The sequence below is a fragment of the Malania oleifera genome, chromosome 4 (genome assembly GCF_029873635.1).
Source record: "Malania oleifera isolate guangnan ecotype guangnan chromosome 4, ASM2987363v1, whole genome shotgun sequence".
In the NCBI taxonomy this organism is placed as follows: Eukaryota; Viridiplantae; Streptophyta; class Magnoliopsida; order Santalales; family Ximeniaceae; genus Malania; species Malania oleifera.
In genome coordinates this window covers 122,896,674-122,919,720 of record NC_080420.1, presented here as the reverse complement: position 1 = coordinate 122,919,720, position 23,047 = coordinate 122,896,674, and the positions used below count along the sequence as shown (strand labels likewise).

The following is a 23,047-nucleotide window of genomic DNA, read 5'->3' as shown; positions in this document are numbered from 1 at the left end:
ACAGAATGCATGATGTAAATGTTTTAATCGTAGCACAACCATCACATAAAATTTATAAAAAAAAAAAATTTATTATAGTTTTGTTATGTTAGTGATGTAATTATAAAATTAAAAAGTAGTTAAAAAAATATAAATATTATTTTGCACGCATCACATTATGTGCGAGGTGAGATCTACTTTAACTCCGATTTTGTATATATTACAAGATCTTCTAGCGTAAGATTAAGATTTTTTGGGTTACAACTTTCATCTGATCAATATTGCTAGGTTCCAAAATCTCCCATCATTAAAGCACCACCACTGCGGCTGCAGAGGGAAGCAAATGCAAGCGCCGGCGGCGGAGCACCGCCCTCACTCCTCCCCAGACCACCGCCTCTCCACTCCCTCTCGTCTTAAAATGGCACAGTGCCCACAAACAGCCCCTGGACTGGATCGCGGGTCGCCACGTGGCGAGAGCCCAGATGAGGCATGCAGGGGGATGAGATGGAAGGGTGAGATGTGAACGGTCAGATCCTAGCAACGGCAGGATCCGCGTGGGGCCCGATCCGTTATGTAGGGTGGAGTGCCCATAGAAGGAAGGGCGTGTTTGTTTGCTTGAGAAAAGCCCTAAAGCTGAAAAGAAGAAAATGGACGATGGGGGAGTCCCAGCTTTTAAGGGCACTTTAATTTATGAGTCTCTGCATGCAGACGTCCAAGTATTGCAAGCAAGCAAGCAACCTTACGGTTTCTCTGCCTTTTCTTTGAATTCATATGGGACTTCTATCTCAATACACTCCTCATTTTTTTATTATTCTTTTTCTTATATATATATATATATATATATATATATATATGGATGTGCCCTTAATTATTTTTATGCATAAATTAAAAATTAAGGGATGTTTTATTTGATAAAGTTTAAAGGTTTCGAGTTTGAATATGTTAAGAATTACCGGGATGCGTCAACGGGCGGACGACAATATTTTCATCCCTTCAGTTTGGTTCGAGTTTAGTGGATCCGTGGAGCTCGCCCAAGTAAGAGTTCTAAGTAATGAAAATAAAATGTACAAAAAAATAGATAAATAAGAGTGTGTGGGAAGAGCTTGCCTATGTAAGAGTTTTGGGTCATCAAAAAAAGGTACAAAATAATTGATAAATAAGAATGTGATATTTAGGAGGTATGTGTAGCATTTTTGGAAAAAGAATTCTATATAGTGCTTATGATAAAAGGATTTAAATTTGAGGAGTAGAAAAAACATAATTTAAACATTCAGTTCAAACTAGAATAAGTCTTATAAATATCTATTTACAAAACGACAATTTAGTACACATTCGTTTAAAGAAATTCTCCGACTTTGTTGTTTTGCACACTCATATACACTGTATAGGAATTCTCCGACTTTATCGTTTACCTTGTTATCTGCTAAAGGTGAATGTATATAAACGCATGCTTTCTCATAAGAGTGAGTAAATCCACACATGTATAAAATTTGTAAAAAAATTTCTTCGACTTTGTCGTTTGTTACAAATTTGTTTACAACAATTCTCCGACTTTATTAGTTACCTTATCACTAAAATTAATACTCATGTAAACTAATTAGGTATTCTTGATTTTTTTTGGGTTTATTAGAGCTTCACACTGGGTCTACCATTTTAAAATGTTTAAAATAAAAAAAATGGCTAATTAATTGTTCAGTTTTTATTTATATTTTTGTTCTTATAATATATATAATACTAATTAATTATATAGTTATTCCTTTACGAAATTTTTTTAAGGCGTTCTGGCTCTCTCGCCTATAAATACGGCCATCACTCTCATTCTCTCTTCATCTCTCTCTCTCTCTCTCTCTCTCTCTCTCTCTCTCTCTCTCTCTCTCTCTCGGATTTCAAGTTCAGTAGTAGAGCAGTAGTATTAGCACTACTTACATAGTAATTAGACGCAAGAACTATGGCCGGCGGCGGTGGCGGCGGAGGTGGAGGTGGAGATTTCTTGCCGTTCTTGGCCATGGTTCTTGTGCAGGTGGGGTTCGCCGGAATGAACATAATCTCCAAGCTGGCCATGGATTCCGGCATGAACCCTTTTGTCCTCGTCGCTTACCGCCAGCTGTTCGCCACTGTTGCCATCGTTCCCTTGGCTTATTTCTTGGAAAGGTAACAGATTCAAATACCATCCATCCATCCATCCATACAAACATACATACATTATGTATGTATGCATGCATGCATGGCATGTGACCATGTACGTATGTGGGATGTATGTATGTGTGTGTGACTGTTCATCAAATCTTGTTACAGAACTTCTGCATTGTTTTTTCAGTTGAATTTCATTTTTGTTTTAATGTTTAATGTTTAATGTTTAATGTTTTGAGTCTTTTGACCTCTCCCCGGCAGCATTGATTTCTTTTCATATGGGGAAATGGGTAAGTCCAGGCGGCTTGTTAGTTTCCAGAGAAAGTTAATTCTGTCATTTTTTTCTGCACATAACGAGGAAATAACTCTATTGGGTATGCAGAAGGCTCTCTCTGCTGATGAAAATCCCAACTCCCAAAGAAAAAATTTTAAATTCAGTGTAATTTTTTCAAGTTAATATAATTTATAAGTATGTTTTGAATCAAATGATGGCAGAAAATGTGACTAATGTTCTTCATACTGTAATTAATATGCAGGGGTTGATTCATTTCAAGTTCTTGGAATTCTTTAACCGGAAAGAAATTATAAACCCAAGTTCCCAAAAATATCTCCGTTGGTTAAGTTTCATTTTTCACCAAGAAATGAGAATCTTGAACCTTCTTTTTCCATTTTTTGATTTTCTACTCTGGGTTTTGAAGTTTGAACTAATGACCTGAAGCTAATATGAGTTAAATGATGAAAAAAAGGATTCATTTAACCGATCCGGAGGACAAAAAAATCAGCAAATTGAATCGAATCAAATGATGATAACCCTTATGTTTTTTAATCATAGGTAAATCCTGAAGCCCTCAAATCATAGAACTGTTTGGGCCTAGTGAACAGAACAGATTTAGCACAAACTCGCCTTTGTTTTTTTCTCAGAAGAGAATCCTGTTTTTCTGTAACTTGAGAGATATTTCTGGGAAAATCTATTCTAGGAAAACTTGCTTGACTTGATTTGGGATTTTCCACTTTTGTTCACACACTCAATCTACAAGGGCCAAGGCAGAGGTTGCTTCTAGAGTTCTTGGAAAAAATTATGTCAGGACAAATTAACTCAACTCTGTGTGTTATTAAATGTTCTATTTAAATCAGATGAGCTGGAAGCATAGAATGTATGCACACCATCTCATTTTTTGGACCTTCTCAGATGAAATTAATACTCTGAATTGTCAGAAAATAGAAAAAAATTTATGTATATATATAAATGTGTGTGTGTGTGTGTGTGTGAATATACTATCATTTTTTAGTAAAATTTCATTTCGGATTTGCTTATATTTTTTTTATCTGCGGCATAGTTTCTCCAAGCCAAGTCTGATATAATTCTCCCTCTCTGTTTGCAGAAAAACGAGACCGAAGATCACCAAGTCTATTCTGTTCCAAATTTTCTTATGTTCCATTTTGGGGCAAGTGCTTAATTCTCCACATTCTGTCTATCTATTTTTGTGTCGCAAACAGATTTTAATGCTTTCCGGTACTTTTCTATGTGCAGGGCAACCTCGAACCAGATATTTTACTTCATTGGGCTAAAAAATTCCACCCCGACGATTGCTTGTGCACTGAGCAACACACTCCCTGCAGTAACTTTCATCCTCGCCGTCCCTTTCAGGCACTGCGCGAATTCGTGTTCTGTTTCCTTCTCTCTCTCTTTGTTTGTTTTCATTTCCAACTCTTGAATTTTCTCTGCAAATGCCCATGTTTGGCAAACAGGCTGGAAACTGCAAGACTAAGGAGCAGGGCAGGGCAAGCTAAGGTGTTTGGGACAATAGTTTGCGTAGGCGGTGCAATGCTGCTGTCATTTTACCATGGAGGAACCATTGGCATAGGTGAATCCCACATTCACTGGAAACTAGCTGATGGAATTAGTAAAACGAGTGCCAGCAGTCAAGGAAATTTCATCTTGGGTCCATTTCTTGTGATCACTAGCTGTGTAGCTTGGGCAGCTTGGTTCATAATCCAGGTAAAGTGCATTCTATCTACATAATAACTTTTCTTCACTTTTGCTTAAAAGAAGTCTCATCTGAAAAGATCTTGAGATACCCATTTGCATCGCGTTTGATTTGCAAAATGTAATCCAACGAAAATTTGAACTGGGGGAGACAAAATCAAGTGATAAATTTAATTTCATTCTTACTTACTAAATGTGTTGTTGCATTCATAGTTTTCTACTGATGAATGGGAATGGTAATTCCAGGCAAGGGTGAGTGAGAAGTTTGCAGCTCCTTACACTAGCTCAGCAATTATGTGTTTCATGGCCAGCATACAGTGCTTGGTCATCGGCGCCTGCGCGGAACGCGACCTGTCTGCTTGGTCACTGAGCTCCGGCATAAGACTCGTTGCTTCTCTTTATGCGGTAAGCATCACAAATACAAAAATGCAAAGAGGATTTCCATTTTTCCCGCTGGGAATCAATGTAGTAGGTCTCACTTGTAGAAGAATTAATCACATTTACTAAATGATTTCAGGCACTTGTGGGTTCTGCTCTAGCATTTTGCCTCATGAGCTGGTGCATACAAAGGAAAGGCCCCCTCTTTGTCTCTGTGTTCAGCCCCTTGTTGCTTGTGATTGTGGCCATTCTCAGCTGGGCTCTTCTCCAAGAAAAGTTATACGTTGGAACGTGCGTACCGAAATCGCTCCTTCCCCTTTTCGTATTTGCTTATCCCCTAACTTATTTCATCTTACAAGGAAGAAAACACTCATATCATAACCCAACAGCCAAAAAATAGAAACAAGGATATAAAACATTGACCTCCCCAGATAGAGACTTTATCTCTAAGGTTTCAAAAACCTTCTACTAGTTTTCAAAAATTCTATAAGCCCCCCTTAGGTTTATTAGAAAGATAAAAACATTTTCTTATACTTGGCAAAAAGAAAAAAAATTTGAGGACATATTTTGTACAATTCAGGCCAAAATCTCGAGGCAGAAACCCTAAATCTTAAAAATCTTAAATTTTATAAGTGTCTCAAAAATCAAACGAGGAAAGATTGTAAGTAAGATTTTCGGAATCTTAGGAAGGTATGTAAATATGTAAATTTTTTGAATCCTGGCGAGGTTAGTGTCTTCTGTAGCAAAAGGAGTGTGTCATTTCATCATATGTGCTCTACTGAAATGGTGCATTGTGTGGTTGAATGATCAGTGTTGTAGGGTCTCTTCTGATTGTGGGTGGGCTCTATGCTGTTCTATGGGGAAAGGAGAAGGAGATAGCTTCACCAGAGGGTGATGATCAACAGATGGAAGAAGGCAAGGGAGGGAAGAAGCTAGAGGACTTGGAGAGGCAAGTGAGTATGGGTTTAAATGAGAAAGCACATGCTGCAAGTTAAATTAAATTAGGGAAAATATATTAAGAAGTGAAGTTAAGGCTAGTGAATGGTCAATCAAAATCAAATTCAATGTGTTTGTTGAATATATATATATATATATGCCATGCTATGCTCTGCCCTCATTGCCTCTCAGCTTGTTACATAAACCCAAGTTTTGTTTGGGTTTCTTTATTCTCAGCTTGACTGAAAGGGTTTAAAAAAAAATAGAGAGAAAGAGAGAGAGAGTTCATTCTAAATTTATGTTTTTATTTATTTTATTTTTTCCTAATGTTGTTTGACCTATGCAAAGGGGTTTCCAAAGAGAAAGAAGATTAATTTAAAAATATATATTGATGCTGCTGTAAAATTCTGAAATATATATAAGAATTCCCATGTTTCCGACTCATTTTGATGCTCTTATGAAATCTGAAATGAATCTTTTTTTCCGGAGATGGAGGTTCGCTAAGTTTAAGTCTCACTTCCTTTCGTCATTAAATCATCCTTTTGATTTTTGTTTGGTTGGTTTAGATTTTTTTATTTTAGTTTATTTTTTTATGTTTGTTTTTTGCTAAGACTGTTTAGATTTGTTTCTTATATAACTTGGTTTGGATTTGTAATCCTATTTTGGTTGTTTGTTGGTGTTGTTTTCGAGAGGCCTTTAATGTCTATTTTATTTGTAATCTCTCAATACTTGTCTTGTAATCATGATATTTCTCCGTCAAAAGTGAGAGTATATCAATAAATAATTGGAGTCATCGTCCTTTCTAAAAAAAGAAAAGAAAGTTTGGGTTATAGGAAGTAGTCTATTTTCAATCTCATTTTTCATTTTCAATTTCATATTTCTTTTAAGTTCATTTTCAATTTTGTCTTTCTTTTTAAGTCTATTTTCAATCTCATATTTCCTTTTATGTTCTCATAATATTTGAGAATCTAAAATCTTTGACATTAAAGTTTTAAATTTTAACTATTGAATCCACTTGCTAGCTCTTTCATTGCTGCCTTTAAGAGCACTTGAGCCATTTTGGAAAATTAATGAGATTAAATAAATGATTATAATTTAAAATTATATATATTAATAATCAGCATTATTTTTTTATAGAGAGAAAGTTTTAACAAATCATTTTTAAGAGCTCTTCAACCAAAATCAAAACGAATTAAGATTTTTGAAACAAGCACCATCACCATCATGATCATCATTACATTCCCACATAAGAAGAAGAAACCGTAAAGAATTCTACTTGTTAGTTTGTCCCATATTTTAAAAAAAAGGGTGAAAGTGGGTGCTTATATACATGATTACGCCTAAAGATCCAATATGTTTAAACTTTTAGATCAAATTAGTGTTCACCTATGTATATCAAGACTCACCAACAAGTGGTATCAGAGCTGATGGATTGTAAGACTAAGTGAGCAATATCGTAAAGTCTAGGTGTGAAACTAATTCTCCTGGTGTGCTAATAATTGGAAGATCAAGTGTATGACTGAAGCTAATAAAGATCATCTAGGTCTAGAAGATGGATCCGAATATTATCAAGATATGAGAGGTAGGATTGGTTTGAAGGCACGTGAAATGCAATTTGAAACACCTAAGGCACAGGAATAAGACTCACTTGAGCAAATGTTGGAAATTTGGGCTTACTCGCACAAGGAAGACAGTTTCTATTCAAGGAGGAGAGGTCAAATCAAATGCATAGAATGATCAAGATGGAAAGTGGTTGGAACTCATAAGTGGGAAGATTATTTAGAATTTCACTTGCCAGTTTATCCCACATTGAAAAAATAGAGTAAAAGTTGAGTGTTTGTATACATGGTTGGACCCAAAATTTAATAGACTTAAATTTTTTGGGTCAAGTTAATATTCACTTATGTGTATCAAAGTCACCATGAAGTTGGAAAGCACTTCTTTTATTCTTATCAAGAAACCCTAGTTCCTCAAAGCATGATTTAATTTTTTCATAATTGTGAGATTTTTTCACTAAGACCAAAACCATATAAAAAAAATGAACTACCTGTGCCCAATGGCAAATTCAAAATTTCTGGAAGTTGAACAAACAAAAAAAATTTATTAGAGTATACTTTCTAGAAAAAATCAAGTTATCATTTAATTTCTAATGTCTTCATCTGAGTAGTCTACACATTTATATCTAATTTACACATTTGTGTAAGATCCACCCACATGCCAATTTTCACAGGATAACTCAGATATCAAACATAATAATCTTAACCCAATTCTAAAGAAATATTATTTGCTTTGGCATATTGAAATCATAGTTTTCCCCTATAAAAGGTGTCTTATGAATTTTCTTGGGACATAGCGTACAAGATTAAAGCCAAATCTCAAGAACATTAATATGCGTCATCTTTATTTTTTTCTCTCATATTCTTGTTTGATGACTATCATCATTGAGTTGATTTAGGTTCTAATAGTGTCTCGTCAAGACAACTCTTCTTACACTTCAACTCTGGCCATTGCTCAGTTATAAACTGTAGCCTCTCATGTACCCAAATTTACCAAAATGATTGTCACAGCGAGAGCCCTTGTGAGCATGTGTGGGCATGAATTGATTCAAGAGCTTAATCTGTGCACATACAAGAGTTACCATCCACTCTCTTTTCTTAAAAGAAACTACTAAAGTTCACAGACACATTAAATGAATTATTCGAACATCTAAACCACTCAGGTTGCACAAAAATTAGGCCAAAAACTCAAATTTCAAAAATAAAATTGGACTAACAATTCATTGAGCAGAAAACTCAACTTAGTTACAACATATATTGAAGAACTTCACAAATCATAGAGTTGGGCTCTTCACCTCTCTACCAGCACTCCACTCTCCACTCTCCACTCTCCACCTTGAATGATCCTCTTCCCACCCAAACCCATTCACCCACAGCAACCTCCTAGCACATGAAAGATTTTAATGCTTGTTTTTCTTTTTATGCAACTTTTTTTAAGGTAATGGAGAACTAAGAACAAACACACGTTTCCTTTCTCATCCCTACCTTTCATATTTCCATGGAGTGCACCAAATACTCTGTGGCTCAATTTTGGTTCTATTGAATCAAAGAAACTCATTATCATTCAACCAATATATTATGTTGAACTAGTAGTACCCATCAAATGTGTCAAACATGCAGCAACTTACATGAATAGCCCCAAAATCTACAAGAACAAGAGTCGATACTACTATTTTATAATACCAATAAAAATGGGTCATGACAAACATATTGTTTCTCAAAATTATAAGAAAGCAAGGATCCCCAAACGCAGTGACATCTCCATCTTGACATGCGCATTGCAAGCACAGAAGTTCGTTTTGAAGATCAACCCATCTTCTAAGCCTGCCACAACAGGAAGATAAACAAAATTAAACTTGGCATTGATTCTTCAGCAAATTCACTCAAGAAATTACCAAATGGTTGACAAATGCTCTTTCTTATCAACTGTATTACTTATTTTCTGTTTAAATTCCTAATAATCAGCACAAAGGGCTTAATGATGTTATTTTCCAATAGAAATTTCATTTCTATTTACACTTGAACGAGAAGATAATTCATTCATTGTTCCAGGATAGGGAGACGTTGAAGGATCATACTAAACCCTTATAATTCATTCATTGTTCCAGGATAGAGAGATGTTGAAGGATCATACTAAACCCTAAACCCTTATAGGGGGATGTTGAAGGATCATACTAAACCCTCATGATTCATTCATTGTTCCAGGATAGAGAGATGTTGAAGGATCATACTAAACCCTAAACCAGGCCTACAACCCTAAACCTAAAACAGATAGTGATTATTACATCAAAGTATAACTTTGGTGCCATGTTGGAAAAAGCTACCTTGTTTGCAATGTTGTTGGAGAGCCAGTCCAGCCCCTCATACAGCCCCTCCCCAGAAGTGGCACACGTGCTTTGGATATACCTGCAAGAACACGAAAATGCCCACATTGCATTGCATCAGTGCATTTGAAATTCTTTTACATGCAGAAATTCACACATGCACAGAAAGTGAAAGAAGTTGTGTAATAAATTTACCAGTGACGTTGACGAAGAGAGTGGAGACCGAGCTTATCAGTGATCTCGGCAGCATTCATTGCATTTGGAAGATCTTGCTTGTTAGCAAATACAAGCAGCACTGCATCCCTCAACTCATCCTTCAGGTACAAAAAGCAACAATCATTTCACAGAAGGAACAATTTTGATCCCACAACTTAATATGGTTAAATTTTAAAAAGAATAATTTAGAGTTATACTCGGGAACAATTTTTGTCAGCTGTTGAAGTAAAATATCAATTTGGAACTTTGTTACCTCATTCAACATCCTGTGCAGCTCATCCCTCGCCTCAACCACACGGTCCCGATCATTGCTGTCAACCACAAAAATGAGTCCTTGCGTGTTTTGGAAGTAGTGTCTCCACAATGGCCGAATCTGCCCGATCCCCACAAGAACAAACAAATACACAATGTATGAAAAGCCACGGGCTAAATTGAAGCAACTTGAAATGTTGTCAACATGTTAAAAACAAAAAAACAAAAAAATGAATTTCCACCACTTTGACATATTAATCTGGTTGTCCTACAAAATTTCATTTATTGCTTTTTAGAAGTAAAATATCAAAAATTGGCATCATATATTACATACCTTGTCCTGACCACCAACATCCCATACGGTAAAGCTGATGTTCTTATATTCAACTGTCTCCACATTAAATCCTGGATAAAATGGAGATCAGGGAGGCCAGCCAAATCCAAGAAAATAGATACTCCACAAAATCAACAATATGCATTTTCCTCCAACTTTAAACAGGTCCAACCAATTTGCATCTTGTTCATTTGGTAAAAGATAGGGAACATACCAATTGTGGGAATGGTTGTAACAATCTCTCCCAGCTTGAGCTTGTACAAAATGGTGGTCTTACCCGCAGCATCAAGACCCACCATAAGAATCCGCATCTCTTTCTTGGCAAATAGCCGGCTGAAAAGCTTAGTGAAAGATAGCCCCATTTTTATGCTGCATACAAAAATGGAAGTGAGAACACCACTCAACGGTACATCTGACTGCAATTAAATTAGCTCTCTCTGAGGCTAGGCATGCATGATGCATAAGATCTATTAAGAAATATTAAGACCCATTTACAAAAAACAATACATTTGTCATTACTGATTACAACATGATTTGGGGAAACAAAGAAACTTCGTTATTTCTCTATTTTATGCATAAATAAATCAATTTTATTTAGGAAAGACTTGTAGTTTAAGTACCACAAAAAAAATGTGCAATAGACAATCACCTCCTCTGAGGTTTGGCAAAAAGACAGAAACCTCCCCTGAGATTTCAAAAATGCCACAAATCTCCCCTCAGGTTTACCAAAAAGGCACAAACCTCCCCTCAAAAAACTTATCGTTTTGGAAAATATAAAGGGAGGTTTGTGTTTTTTTTACAAACCTTAGGGAAGGTAGGTCCCTAGAATTTTTAAAATCTTAGGAAAGGTTTTTTGAATTTTTAGAACTTTAGAGGAGGTCATTGTCTTTTTCCGTCCTAAACAAAATCATAAAATCTAATAGAACATACATGAAAAAATTCTGACCTTCCACACTCTGTTTCCATTAATACTAATGTAGGAAGCGAAAAAATAAAAAATACAAGTGCAGAAGGGATGAAAAGAGAAAATACTAATGCAGAAAGGGGGGTATAAAATTTGAACGCCACAAGGAAGGATTCCTTGATAAGTTCACAAGTTCTCAAAAGAACCAAGAAGAAACAATGCAGAAAGGGGGGGAGGAAAAGAAAAAAATAATTTTTGAATCCTTATAATTTATATTTGTTTCTCAAACTAAAGGCCAATTTTTAAATTGTAAGTTACAAAAGCCCTCTTTATTAACCCAATTAGACATGGGGAACAACTTAAGCAAAGTTCACTAAATCCTTTTCATCTTGCTCCATTAGCAATAACACCCCATGAAATTGTCTTTTTCCCGCAATCCGCATGGCACAATTCTATTGTGAAACAAGACAAAGTAAATGTAGGAAACTTCACCCAAGTCAATCCGTTCAACATATTAGGCTCCCATAAGGGGCTTTTGTGTTTTCAATGTACCATTCAAACTTTGAACCAACAAGTTCTCTGGAAAATTTTTTAAATTAATGTAGAAATGCCACACTCAAAACTAGTAGGTCACATATTCGAGTAAAGAAAACAGCCTCTTCAATTGTGGAGGCAAGGCTACATATATCATAACCCCCCCCCCCCCCACCCCCAAAAAAAAAAAACAAAACCCCAATCTCAAGCACCCAAAATTTGATTGAGTATTTTGCGAACAAATTCCTAAGCAGAATTCACTGATAAATGAATTCATCTGCATGATATGCTATACCTTAAATTGAGGAATTCAATTAAGTTCATATGTTTGGAACATGATTGACTAGCAAAATATCTTCTCTTTTCCATTTAGTGGAATTCAATAGCAAATCCTATCAATTTTGATCAGATTTGCAATCACGAACTTAATCCTCCCATGATTTGTCAGTTTGGATTTTTTATCTCATATCCTTTTCCATACCTTCCAAGCTTCAAAACTGAGACCTATAATAAGAAAGCCCTAAATTTTAACCACTGAATTGTCCTCTAAGAGATGTTAACTAGGATTTCAGCTCCATGATTCAATGTATTTCCAACCAAAGAAAATTGTGGTTTCACGAATGAATTCAACAAATTTTATAGAATTCATTAGTTCCTAGGGGATACGAAACCCAGCATAACCCAGGCAAAACCCTTGATCAAAAAATCAAAATAAAAAAAAAAAAAAAAAAAAAAAAAAAAAAAAAAGGCCACACACACACAAAAATTAACAAACAACAACTGGCATATGAACCAAATATAAGCAGGACATATGGTTGAAATTTCTTCTATAAACTAGTCAACTTCCCAGCAGACAACAGTTACGTGTAATAATGCATTGATAAGTTAATAAACCTCACTGCAGTTAATTTCTTTTTTTATCCAAAAACAATTTCCTTTCTTATTTCTACAAATTAATAAATAAATGGGGAAAATACACCTATATGCCCTAAACTATACCATCTAACTACAAATGCATCCTTGAACTTCTAAAAGTGACAATTACACCCCACAAAAAACAAACAATAGTTAAATCTAACGGATTATTGTAATGTGTATGGCACATGAATGATCAATAATTTTTGTAGACAAAATTACCCTTATAAGCCAAAGGAATATTGTCATTAAAAATTTTACTATATAAGTCAGGCAAAAGTGCCCATAAGGGAGTTGTTATGCCGGTCACAGTGTCACACCCTCTCCCGGTCTGGCGTCACCTCAGGGGTCCAAAGGGCTCATATTTTGTAGCTTGTTTTTTTATTATTGCTTTGCAATTGTTGTGGGGGCTTGCCTTCCCCTCTGCCTGGGTATGCCCAGTGTATATTGTACATATCTTTTGATCAATACAATTTACTCATTACTAATAAAAAAAAACACAAAAATCCATAAGGGGAAAAAAAACAAAATATTTTGGTCTTGGATGACCCCAAAAAAAAACACATTAAAAAGACAAAAATGTAATTGAATTATAAGAATAAAAAAGAGAAAATTTTGAGGAACTAAAAAATTAATTCTATAAAATAAAAGCATACTATATCTGCATTGCATTGGGGGTACAATATATATTAATAAAATTGCATATACTATATATTACAATTTTACCTATTCACATAACAAACATATTATGATATTTAATAAAATAAATAATCTAAACTTGATAAAGTAAATAAGTTTTTCTTTGTTTATAAAATTTAATGCATTTAATACATAGTAAACATAAAATAATATATGAAACTTCACAAAAATTCAGACAGTGTTGTGGTTGCTGGTTTATTGCTGTCGAGAAGCTACCAAACTAGATTGAATGAAATTAAAATAAAATGGTATTTAAACATTTTTATCATTTTAGTCAATGAATATCAACTCCATTACTCCTTTGATGGTCTAGGGGTGTAAGTGTCGCCCTTAAAAGTTTAAGGGTGTATTTGTAATGGATGGTATAGTTTAGGAGGAGTGCAAGTGTATTTTCCCCTAAATTAAATAACTGACAAAGAAATCGCCATGATCATGTGTTAATGTTGAGACTGTAGTATGAAAATTCTTCATAATTTGACCTCTGGGATTTTCATTTTTTAGGGAAAGAAAAAAAAAGGAAATGTTTTCAAATATATATAAATAAATAAAAAAGGAAAAGATATTTGAATTTTTCATTTTATTTTCCGAGGGCAACAGAACAGAGACAAAGGACTGAACATAATAAAAAAAAAGAGACAAAACCGCAAATTAACATGAATCCAGATCTAGGGCAAATCAGACGCAAGAGCAGTCAAAACAATAACAGGATCTTAGGTTAGGCAATGGGAATGAAAGTCAGCTCCATAAATTTGGAGCATCTTGATTCCAAAGCTGCCCTTTTAAAACCAGAAGGCAGTGAGGGTGGAAAACTCCACCAGTATCTATAGCCAACAAAACAAAGTGGATGTTTACATGCTTCTAACATTTAGTGTAAAAAGCAGCTCAAATTAGTGGAAGATGTAGAAAAAATATGTACGGTATACTAAATTTTTAAATTGAAGTTTAAAATTTATACGGAAATACGTTAGAATGTTAAAACGGGAGCACCAAACACTAGTTATAGTAATGGACTTAAGGGATATGATTTTTTTAACAGGCAAGGTATATTCTTAGTTTAAATCCATGAAAAATACTATATCATTTTTAATCTAGCTGTCTTCCCAAAAAGGCAAAAAGCTGGTAAAATAGATTTACATACGGCTCAACAACCTAAAACTTCAATTATGTTTAGATTTATTGGACTTCAGGCCAGCTATTTTTAAAATCTAACAGTCTTGCATCCAATCTTGATCATACCCTATTTAAATCAATTGGGCAGATGCAAATATTTTATTACAGTTCGGCTTGATATATGGTTCTTAACGATTTCTAGCGAAGTTGAGTTGAATCAAATTTAAGTAACATGACATTTCTCAAAAATTTAGCATGGAGAAAATTTGTTGAACCAAACAAGAAACAAATGCACCCAAAAAAAATGGATGCATGCTCTCCACCAATTTTGATCACCATTACAACGATGTTGGTTTCCAATACTTTTTCAATCATGATCATACCAACAAACCACATTAGTTTTTCTAGTGGTATTTGTCAATGAAGCATCCAGGAAGCATAAGATTTATTAAGCAATAACGCAATTTTAAAATCCATTTGCAAAGAAAGATAACATATGACTGTGATCATTGATTGATACATGATATGGAAAAAGAGAAGTTCCACACAAATAACTGAATTTTTTATCTAGAAAATACTCGAAAGAAAACAATTTTAAATGCCAAAAAAAAAAAAAAAATCTGATAGAACAAATTAATACTAAACCAACCTTCCATTCTTTTGCCAAGAGAACCAAAGAAAATGAAAGGAAAATTTTTTGAACTCTTATATTATAAGCTACAAAAGCCCACCTTTATTAAGCCAAGTAGATGTTAGGAACAATTTAGGTAAAGTTTGCTACATCCTTTTCACTGTATTCTTGTAATAAAAACACACCATGTCTATGAAAATGGTAAGTCCCCACATAAAACTGTGCTTTCCCCATCAATTCACATGATGTATTAACTAAGACGAACTAAATATAGGGAACTTCACATAAGTCATTTACTTAGAAATATCAGATTCTGGTAAGGGGCTTTTGTGCTTTCTCACATACCAAATCATAGATGATCTAAGATATAAACCTTCCCCCACCCCCCAGGAACTCGAATAATCATTATCAATTTTTTTTTTCTCATTCAAACAATTACACAGCTCACGGCCACCAACATGCGGGAGATGGATGTTTGCCATCAAACATGATAGGCGAAAGAAATATAAGGAAAATTTTAACCTAGTTTCCAACAAAACATAAATCTACCATATCCGCATAACATAGAGTTGAAATTTCTTGAAATTGCAGATCAGCGTGACAATTAACATGAACACCGACCCTAACGCAAGTTTATTTGCTACGAATAAAATAGAAAAAAAAAATGTTCACAAAAAGGACGAAATCGGAGCTTTAAACGCAAGGTCCTTACACAATTTGGGTTTCATCTATTTTTTTTCCCGAGAAACAATTTCCTTTCTTATTTGTTCATGCAAATCAACAAATCAAACAACGGATAAGCAGATCAGGGCGATCACAATAAAACGGAAAATCAAAAATCAAAATTGAAACCTTCGCATGCATGTTCTCAATAATTTGAGCTGAGATTTCATTTTCCAAAGACAGAAAGAGATTCAGAAAAACTAAAAGAGGAACAAACATAATCAAGAAGAATAATAATTTAACCGCAGCTAATCCAGAACCAGATCTAGGGCAAAAATAGATCGAAGGAAGAACGATCGAAAGAAGAGGAGGATCTTACGCGATGGGGAAGCGGAGGGTATATGCGTAAATTGGGCGAACCTCGAGGGCAGATCTTCAGAAGCTGCCCTTTCGAAACCAGGAGGAAATGAACGGAGCCAACCCGAAGAGTATTTATAGAGCGCGGAGGACGTTCAAACGTCGTCGTTTAGACGTTTTGGCCGAGCTGCACAATCAACATCCACACAATTTCTTTGCTTTTTCGAATTTTATTTTTTATTATTTTTTTAATAAAAATCCAGGTCTATTATTAGTTAACTGTGTAATTTTTGTATTAAAATTTTGCTTTAAATACATGAAATTTAATTAAATACAAAAATAAATATTCAAATTCATCGGTCGAATCTAACCTATATTATTTTGTCTAGGCTAAGTGAATTAACGTAAAGAGTTACATGCTAGAACTTTCATTTTGTATATTTTAAGTTTAAAAGAAAAAGTGAAAAAAAACTTTAACTCACATAAGTAAGATTTGTATTTGGTAAGATTTGTATTTGGGATCTTTAATATCATTTCTAATGATGTAGGTAAATCGATTAAGTAATTGTCTACGCCAAGTGAATTAACTAATATTCATTTATGATCCGTTTAATAAACAGACAAATTTGGATTTATAGGTTATTTATCCATTAAGAAACGAATCAACCAAAATCTAAACTCATTTAATCCTCACATGTTTATGACTCACCTAAACCTAGTCTGTGAACCCATTATGTCACCCCTATCAGTAGGCTAAATGAGAGTTATGGAGAGTAAGAACAGGTTGTACCTTGTAGCCTCCATATTAAGGTTATAATCCCTAAATAAAGAATGACATTTAACTATATGGCTATTAAAGATAGGAGATGCTTTGAAGGGATTTTTTAGGATTCTCTAGATCAAGCTCTAAGGTAGTCTAAAGAGAGAGTCACGTTCCTTCTAGCTTATTAGGGCACCAAACCAATTTAAGTCAAAAAAAATACATATAATTTGATAAAAGAAATTTATTAGAAGTATTCAAAATTGAGCATCTAACCAAAAATCATTTTGATTGCAAAAGACACGAGAAAAATGTTAACTAGTAAGAAACGATTTCTTTTCATAAGATAAAAAAAAAAAACACCAATTGCAAAATCTACACAAGTGAGAAGAAATTATACAATATACCAAAAATTATTCAAACACCAATTGTGTTTGTCTTTTAAATGTAAAACATGTGGCAAGTAGATCTTGTTGCTTATATATTCAATGCTAATAAATGTAGAAATCACTATCACATGTTCTAAATTCAAAAAAAAAAACAAATACATGGAGCAACAAGTACGTATTCTTTAAATACAATAAAAATATAATGAAATTTATATCAAGGTGTAGTAAACCAATAATTTAAAACAAAGTCATTGCTGCAAAAGTTTGTATTATTTCGTTTGTAGTAGAATAGGACAGGAAGATTTATTAATATAATCAAATTTAAAAATAATAATCACTTGTTATTCACTATTGGGGATTTATAAAATTTTCGCATTATTAATTTTTTTTTAAGTAATAACTCATTTTTTATATAAACAATCAAATTGAACTTTAACTAATCGATATTTAATACTAATAAAGGGTAATTAGAACAAGCCTATTAGTTCTAAATCGTATATATTTTTCAAAGAAACAATTGCTTTGTACCAAAAAAGGGTTCAAAATGTTACTTTTAAAAGTTCAAAACATTCATAATAGTCGAGAGTGAGTATATTTTCCAAAGAAAATGGATTATTAACATACAACAAATAACAATATAAATCTTTTTATTAACCCACAAAATGAAATAAATAAAGAATGATTATTCTCAAACTCGACCACGCGGACCCTCTCCTCTATAGGAAGCAGAGGACCATCATCCTTCGCACTCTTAGCTGTTAGCTGTTCGTCATCTAGCAAATAAATGGTTGTGATTCAAATAAAATAGTTATCCTCTTAAATGGGCCTTGGAAGATTAACAGGGCGGATACAAGATATCCATCCTAGTAACAAAACACAATCGTTTTGTCCACACAAAAATCACTGACGCTGTTAGCTGCCTAGCAACCTTTCCTTCCTTCGAGCCATCTACTCTTCTCTGCAACTTCAGCTCTCTCCCACATTCATTGTTCGATGGAAGGACAATCTGCTCTAACTTCTTGTTGAATTGAAAACAGGGAGAGATGATAGATGTCATATATAAGTTTTGGTCATTGTACCAGATACCTAAAATTTACCCACATCTTTCGGTACAAAATTTGTAAAGCCAAAAGAAAATAAGGAGCAAATATAATTCACCCCAAGGGAAATATTACAACTTTCAAAGTTTTGAGGTACCAAAGCAGCAAATGCATATGATTATTATCTAAAGGGGCAATAATGATAAATAATATATGAGTTCTGAGGTTTCGGGTTAAAAATACATTCTTCTAGGATCAAGGTAGCAACACAATAAAACCATACAACAATTATGATACACAAAGCCAGAAACTGGTGGGAAGATTATCTCATTTGACTAAATTGATTGAGAGGCATTTTTGGCCACAATTTTTCAAAATTTCTTTCTTTGTCACAGATTTATTTTCTCCTGATGTAGCTTTGTGCATTTTAAATTGCTGCTACTCATAGCAAACCTCATACGGTTATTGGACTGAAACACTTTAAAATGTACAGCAATCATTTACGGGGAAAAAATATAGTGACCAAGATGAGAAATCTTGAAAATTCAGTGACCAAAGTGCATTTTAGTCTTGTTTTGGCCATTCTAGTCACAAGGCCAAGCAACGTAAGAGAACAATGCTCATCAAATTGGCCATGTTCTTATTACCGAGAACAACGCAGATTTTGTATCATGTTGAATCTCAAGATATTGTAGATACTTTTTAATTGAATTGAATCTATCTACTGCCGCAAAACTCTGTTTGAGCTGAAGGAAAAATTCTCTTCGCCTGCAACAGTGGAGTGCAGTCTTCCTGCCGCCCACCCGTTGTTCATTGCACGAACAGCAGCACGGGCCGGATCACCAATCACGCGGCTGCCATCAATGGTTTCATCAAATTCTGGAAGACCACTTGCCTTTCTTTCTTTTCTTCGTTTCCTTTCTTCATCTCTTTCTTTCCTCAGCCAACTCTCTACTGTTCTCTACATTAAAAAATCCCAACGAAACATAAACAATACATGAAGTAGTAATAAGCATATCATAAAATTATTTTGACATAAATTTCATAAAATAAAAAGCAACAAGGGTTGTAAAAATCAAGTTGTGAGATACCCAGATCTTGTATTCATATTGGTTTATCATCTAATTAGGTCCATGTCAATTGCATAGAACACTTGATGTGAACAGCAGAGGATCTATACTCGGAGTTAGGGCTACAAGGGAATGGGCAGGGGGAACTAACCATAAGTGACAAATTACTGATCTTCTTAACTTTATCCATTGGCATTGCCAATTGCAACTTTCCCTGAGCCACATAAACCTGAAAATAACATATCAGCCGTGTTAATACCGGCATTAGGAAAACCATCTGAAATTTCGATAAATAAGTTAACATGGGAAGGGATTCAAGACCTACAATATGTGAAGGCCAATCCTCAAGGCCATCAAATATATGTGTTGCATAGATAATAGTGGCCCCTCGTTCTTCACATTCCTTCCTAAGAAACCTCAGAAGATCTGATCTAGCAAGCACATCGAGGTCAACTGTTATCTCGTCAAGAAGAAGAACCTAAAAGACCAACGAGCCCCATTAGCAGCTTATGAAACATATATCTCAGGAATGAACTCAACAACTGAAATAACAGAATGCATTTCAAAAGGGACAAATTGTAGCAAGAAAAAACCCAGATTTCATTGGGAGTATCTGATATGAGTAGTCAGGAGATGCAGAAGAGTAATCCCTTATTTGAAGGAAATGAAAAAATAAAAGAAGCTTGCATAAATGGCTGGGTCTCACAACACATAAAATTAAGCTTTTGGACCAAATTGGTGCTTGTCCGTATATAGCAAGCCCACAATCAAAAAGCCCCAACATAGTAGATTTGATGGAAGAGACCGAATACCTTGAATGGCTTGAGAAGACCCATACATATCTGCACTCTTCTTCTTTGACCATCTGACACCTTGTGCATTCTCCATGATAGATCAATATCTAATACCTTCACTAACAGAAAACAAATTACATCTTAAGAAGTTAAAGTTAAACACTGTATTATATGTATGATTATTAATAAATTATCTTACCTCTTCCCTCAGTATATGAAATGGGTATTTACCATACAGGAATATAGATGAAAACAAAACATAATCATCCTCCAGCAATAAAATTTCCTAGACGAGATATACGGCTGAAAACAAGCCAACCGTTTGTGAACAACTTGGTAATTTGACTTGATATTTGGTAGGAACTCATTTGGGCTCGCTCATTTGCATAAATGAGCCATTCTCGAGCATGTTTTTAAGTCTAAAAAGGTTGAGCTCCATTCATTTAGGCTTGTGAGTAGTCCATTCTAAAGCTCGTTTTGAACTTGTTCGTAGGCACATCTTAGGCCCCTTTGGAAGCTCATTGGTGAGATCATTCAAAGGCCCAAATGGGAATGGCAATAAAGATGTCAATTTGGAGCCCACTTGGTCTCACTCCCTTTCAATCTTTCACTCTTTCCCTATTTCCCAAGTTCTCGATTCATCAAACCTAACCCAATCTTTACATCAATTAGCAAGAACTAAAAGGTAAGAGTGCAAACTTATTCTGCAGAAGTTGCTATTGCTTGTAAATACAGCAACAACACAACACCACTCTATGTTTATGTTATGTTTATATATATATATCCATTTTATAATAATTTTTTATCAAATAAGCTCGTCTTTAAGTTACAACTAATGAATGCTTAGTAGCAAACCAGATCAATACTTTGATGAACAAGTTATTCCAAGTTTGAGTTGAGCTTAGTTTAAAGCCTAGCTTGATCAATGAGCTTCAATATGGTAAAATTTTGGCTCGTCTCAAACTTGAATAATACTTTAATGAACACGCTTGAACCAGTTTATTCAAACTCAGCTTGAGGTCAGTTAAAAATATAAAGAAGAACCTTGAACATGGTAAAGCCCAGCTTGGCTTGCTATACTGCCAGACAATTCATTCTTACCTTAATTAGTTCAGCTCTCCTCTGAGGATCTATACCAAATACCCCAAATATCATTTTCTCAGCAGAAATGTCCATTTGTATTGGAACCTCAAATCCAGCAAATGCAACTTCACGCCTCCACTGCAAAAGAATTTCCATTTTAGGCATTAGAAAGGAAAATAAGAAAATGAAAAAGGCCCAGTTTTTTATGGCTACTAAGATCAAAGCCATTGATTCCATTAAAAGTTCCAGAATAATTTCAGCTGCAATTATTCACAAAGAGACTACCACTATTGAGATTTGTTGAATAGTCATGAAAATGAAGAAAAAAAAATTTATGTTCCAAAATCAACTTAGGGTTCAGCAATTTAGAAAATCCAGCTCCAGGGGAAAATGAATCACTTTTTTTTCAACAATTATTATAATTTATAAATAGCCAATTCAGGAAATTAAGATCATAAGATGCAAATCTTAGTACTACTCATAGATAAAATAAAATAAAATTCAATTCATAAAATTAACAATTTTTTCAAAAAAAAATAAAATGTGAAAACAAAGGCAAACCTCTCCTCCGAGATAGCAGAGGTCACCAGACGACGTCAAACCGGTGTCATGAAAAGCCGATCTTCCAAGTACCCGAACCATTTGAGGTTCGACCATGTGCTTCCCTCCCAATATCTTCAAAATTGTGGTTTTCCCTATTCAATTGCAATCAAAGAACAAAAAAACACCATTAAAAGTGCATTTTCTCATCAAAATACCATACGGGTAGGTTTCAGTTCCACCCGTTTGGTTGCTGGGAAAATGTTGATAACCAGAGAAACAGAATTTCCTCTCTTTGGATTCATTATCTTCCCAACTCAAGTTAAGGTTTACCAATTCAATTGCAATCAAAACCAAAAAAAAAAACATACAAATTAAAATTGGGTAGGTATCAGTCACATCCGTTTGGTTGATGAGAAAATGAAAAAATGAAGATAATAGAAACAAACTTAATTTCTGATCTTTCATATTCATTTTCTCGACACCCAAACGGAGGCTAGGATATAGAGTAAAAGGGTCAGAGTTTTGGATTGAAGCATTACCGGCGCCATTAGACCCGACGAGGAGGCAACGATCGCCGGAGTTGAGGGTGAGAGAAAATTCGTCGATCAAAGGGGTGGACCCAGGGGGAGGATGGCCGTCGATTCCCGGGTAGGTGAAACGGAGCCTATTGATCTCCACTGCCGGCTGAGAATTCTCCCTCTCAGCCATTGTAACGCAGAGAAATGTTGAATGTCCGTTAGGAGATAAGAAGCGGTCGCTTTTTCTTTCGCTCAAGACTAATAAAAATGCTAGAAAATTGTGATAATTTTAAAATTTTAAAATTTTAAATAAATTTAAAATTATTCTAAACGTGTATGTTATGCATGTGGATAAGTATTGTGCTAGTTCATTATGGAATTGACTTTAGAGAATATAATCTTTACTTATATAAAGATATGTTTTACAACCCAGATAAAAAAAATGATTAGCAATATTTGATTCCTGAAGAACTAGCTGAATTTATATAGTTTCAAATTTATTTACTTTAATTTTTTCATAATTTTCTCTTTATTTCATTTACAATATTTTATCAGTACAATAAAATTTCTAATAGTATAATAAAATCTTTTAAGTTTCGTTAGTATTATTTCAAGGTAAGTATCCTATTTTTTATTTTTTATTTTTAACATATGTTATCTATATAACTTTAATTTTTTTTGTCAAACTATATTTATGTGTTAGCTATATCTCTTATCTTAAATATGTGTCCTTAAATGTTTTTATGTTGAAATATATATGAGAATAACATTTTTATTTTAATATTTACCTAAGTTTGAATTTTTATTTGTTTTTCAAAGTGACTTTATGATATCAAATCTCACAAAACTTGAATTCGTTGCCTTTGATATTTCTGGAAAAAATTATCTACCATAGGTACTTGATGCTGAGATTCACCTTAATGTTATGAATCTTTGTAGTACAAT

General features: G+C 34.2%; 3 protein-coding genes across 4 annotated transcripts; 1 reads left to right on the top strand and 2 right to left on the bottom strand.

Annotated features, from left to right (window-relative positions):
• The first annotated feature begins 1,808 nt into the window (after positions 1 to 1,808).
• On the top strand, positions 1,809 to 5,853 carry LOC131154377 (WAT1-related protein At1g09380). The gene is made up of 7 exons (XM_058107095.1): positions 1,809 to 2,130; positions 3,492 to 3,554; positions 3,641 to 3,757; positions 3,859 to 4,108; positions 4,343 to 4,501; positions 4,614 to 4,765; positions 5,286 to 5,853. The coding sequence occupies exons 1-7, from the start codon at positions 1,928 to 1,930 to the stop codon at positions 5,467 to 5,469; spliced, it is 1,128 nt and encodes a 375-aa protein (XP_057963078.1). The 5' UTR covers positions 1,809 to 1,927; the 3' UTR covers positions 5,470 to 5,853.
• Positions 5,854 to 8,505: 2,652 nt separating this feature from the next.
• Positions 8,506 to 16,083, bottom strand: LOC131154376 (ADP-ribosylation factor-like). Of its 2 annotated transcripts, XM_058107094.1 has the most exons (7): positions 15,928 to 16,083; positions 10,307 to 10,461; positions 10,093 to 10,163; positions 9,760 to 9,879; positions 9,486 to 9,604; positions 9,291 to 9,372; positions 8,506 to 8,790 (listed from the first exon to the last, which is right to left on the bottom strand). In XM_058107094.1, exons 2-7 carry the CDS (start codon positions 10,452 to 10,454, stop codon positions 8,785 to 8,787), a joined length of 546 nt encoding a protein of 181 aa, XP_057963077.1. In that variant the 5' UTR covers positions 10,455 to 10,461; positions 15,928 to 16,083; the 3' UTR covers positions 8,506 to 8,784. The 2 variants fall into 2 exon arrangements, with proteins under 2 accessions (XP_057963077.1, XP_057963076.1); XM_058107093.1 differs by having other exon boundaries at positions 8,506 to 9,372; positions 15,928 to 16,016.
• A 2,322-nt stretch (positions 16,084 to 18,405) lies between these two features.
• Positions 18,406 to 22,378, bottom strand: LOC131154375 (ABC transporter I family member 20). The gene is made up of 7 exons (XM_058107092.1): positions 22,124 to 22,378; positions 21,603 to 21,736; positions 21,060 to 21,179; positions 19,977 to 20,072; positions 19,490 to 19,642; positions 19,316 to 19,393; positions 18,406 to 19,055 (listed from the first exon to the last, which is right to left on the bottom strand). The coding sequence occupies exons 1-7, from the start codon at positions 22,290 to 22,292 to the stop codon at positions 18,816 to 18,818; spliced, it is 990 nt and encodes a 329-aa protein (XP_057963075.1). The 5' UTR covers positions 22,293 to 22,378; the 3' UTR covers positions 18,406 to 18,815.
• Between the last annotated feature and the right edge of the window lie 669 nt (positions 22,379 to 23,047).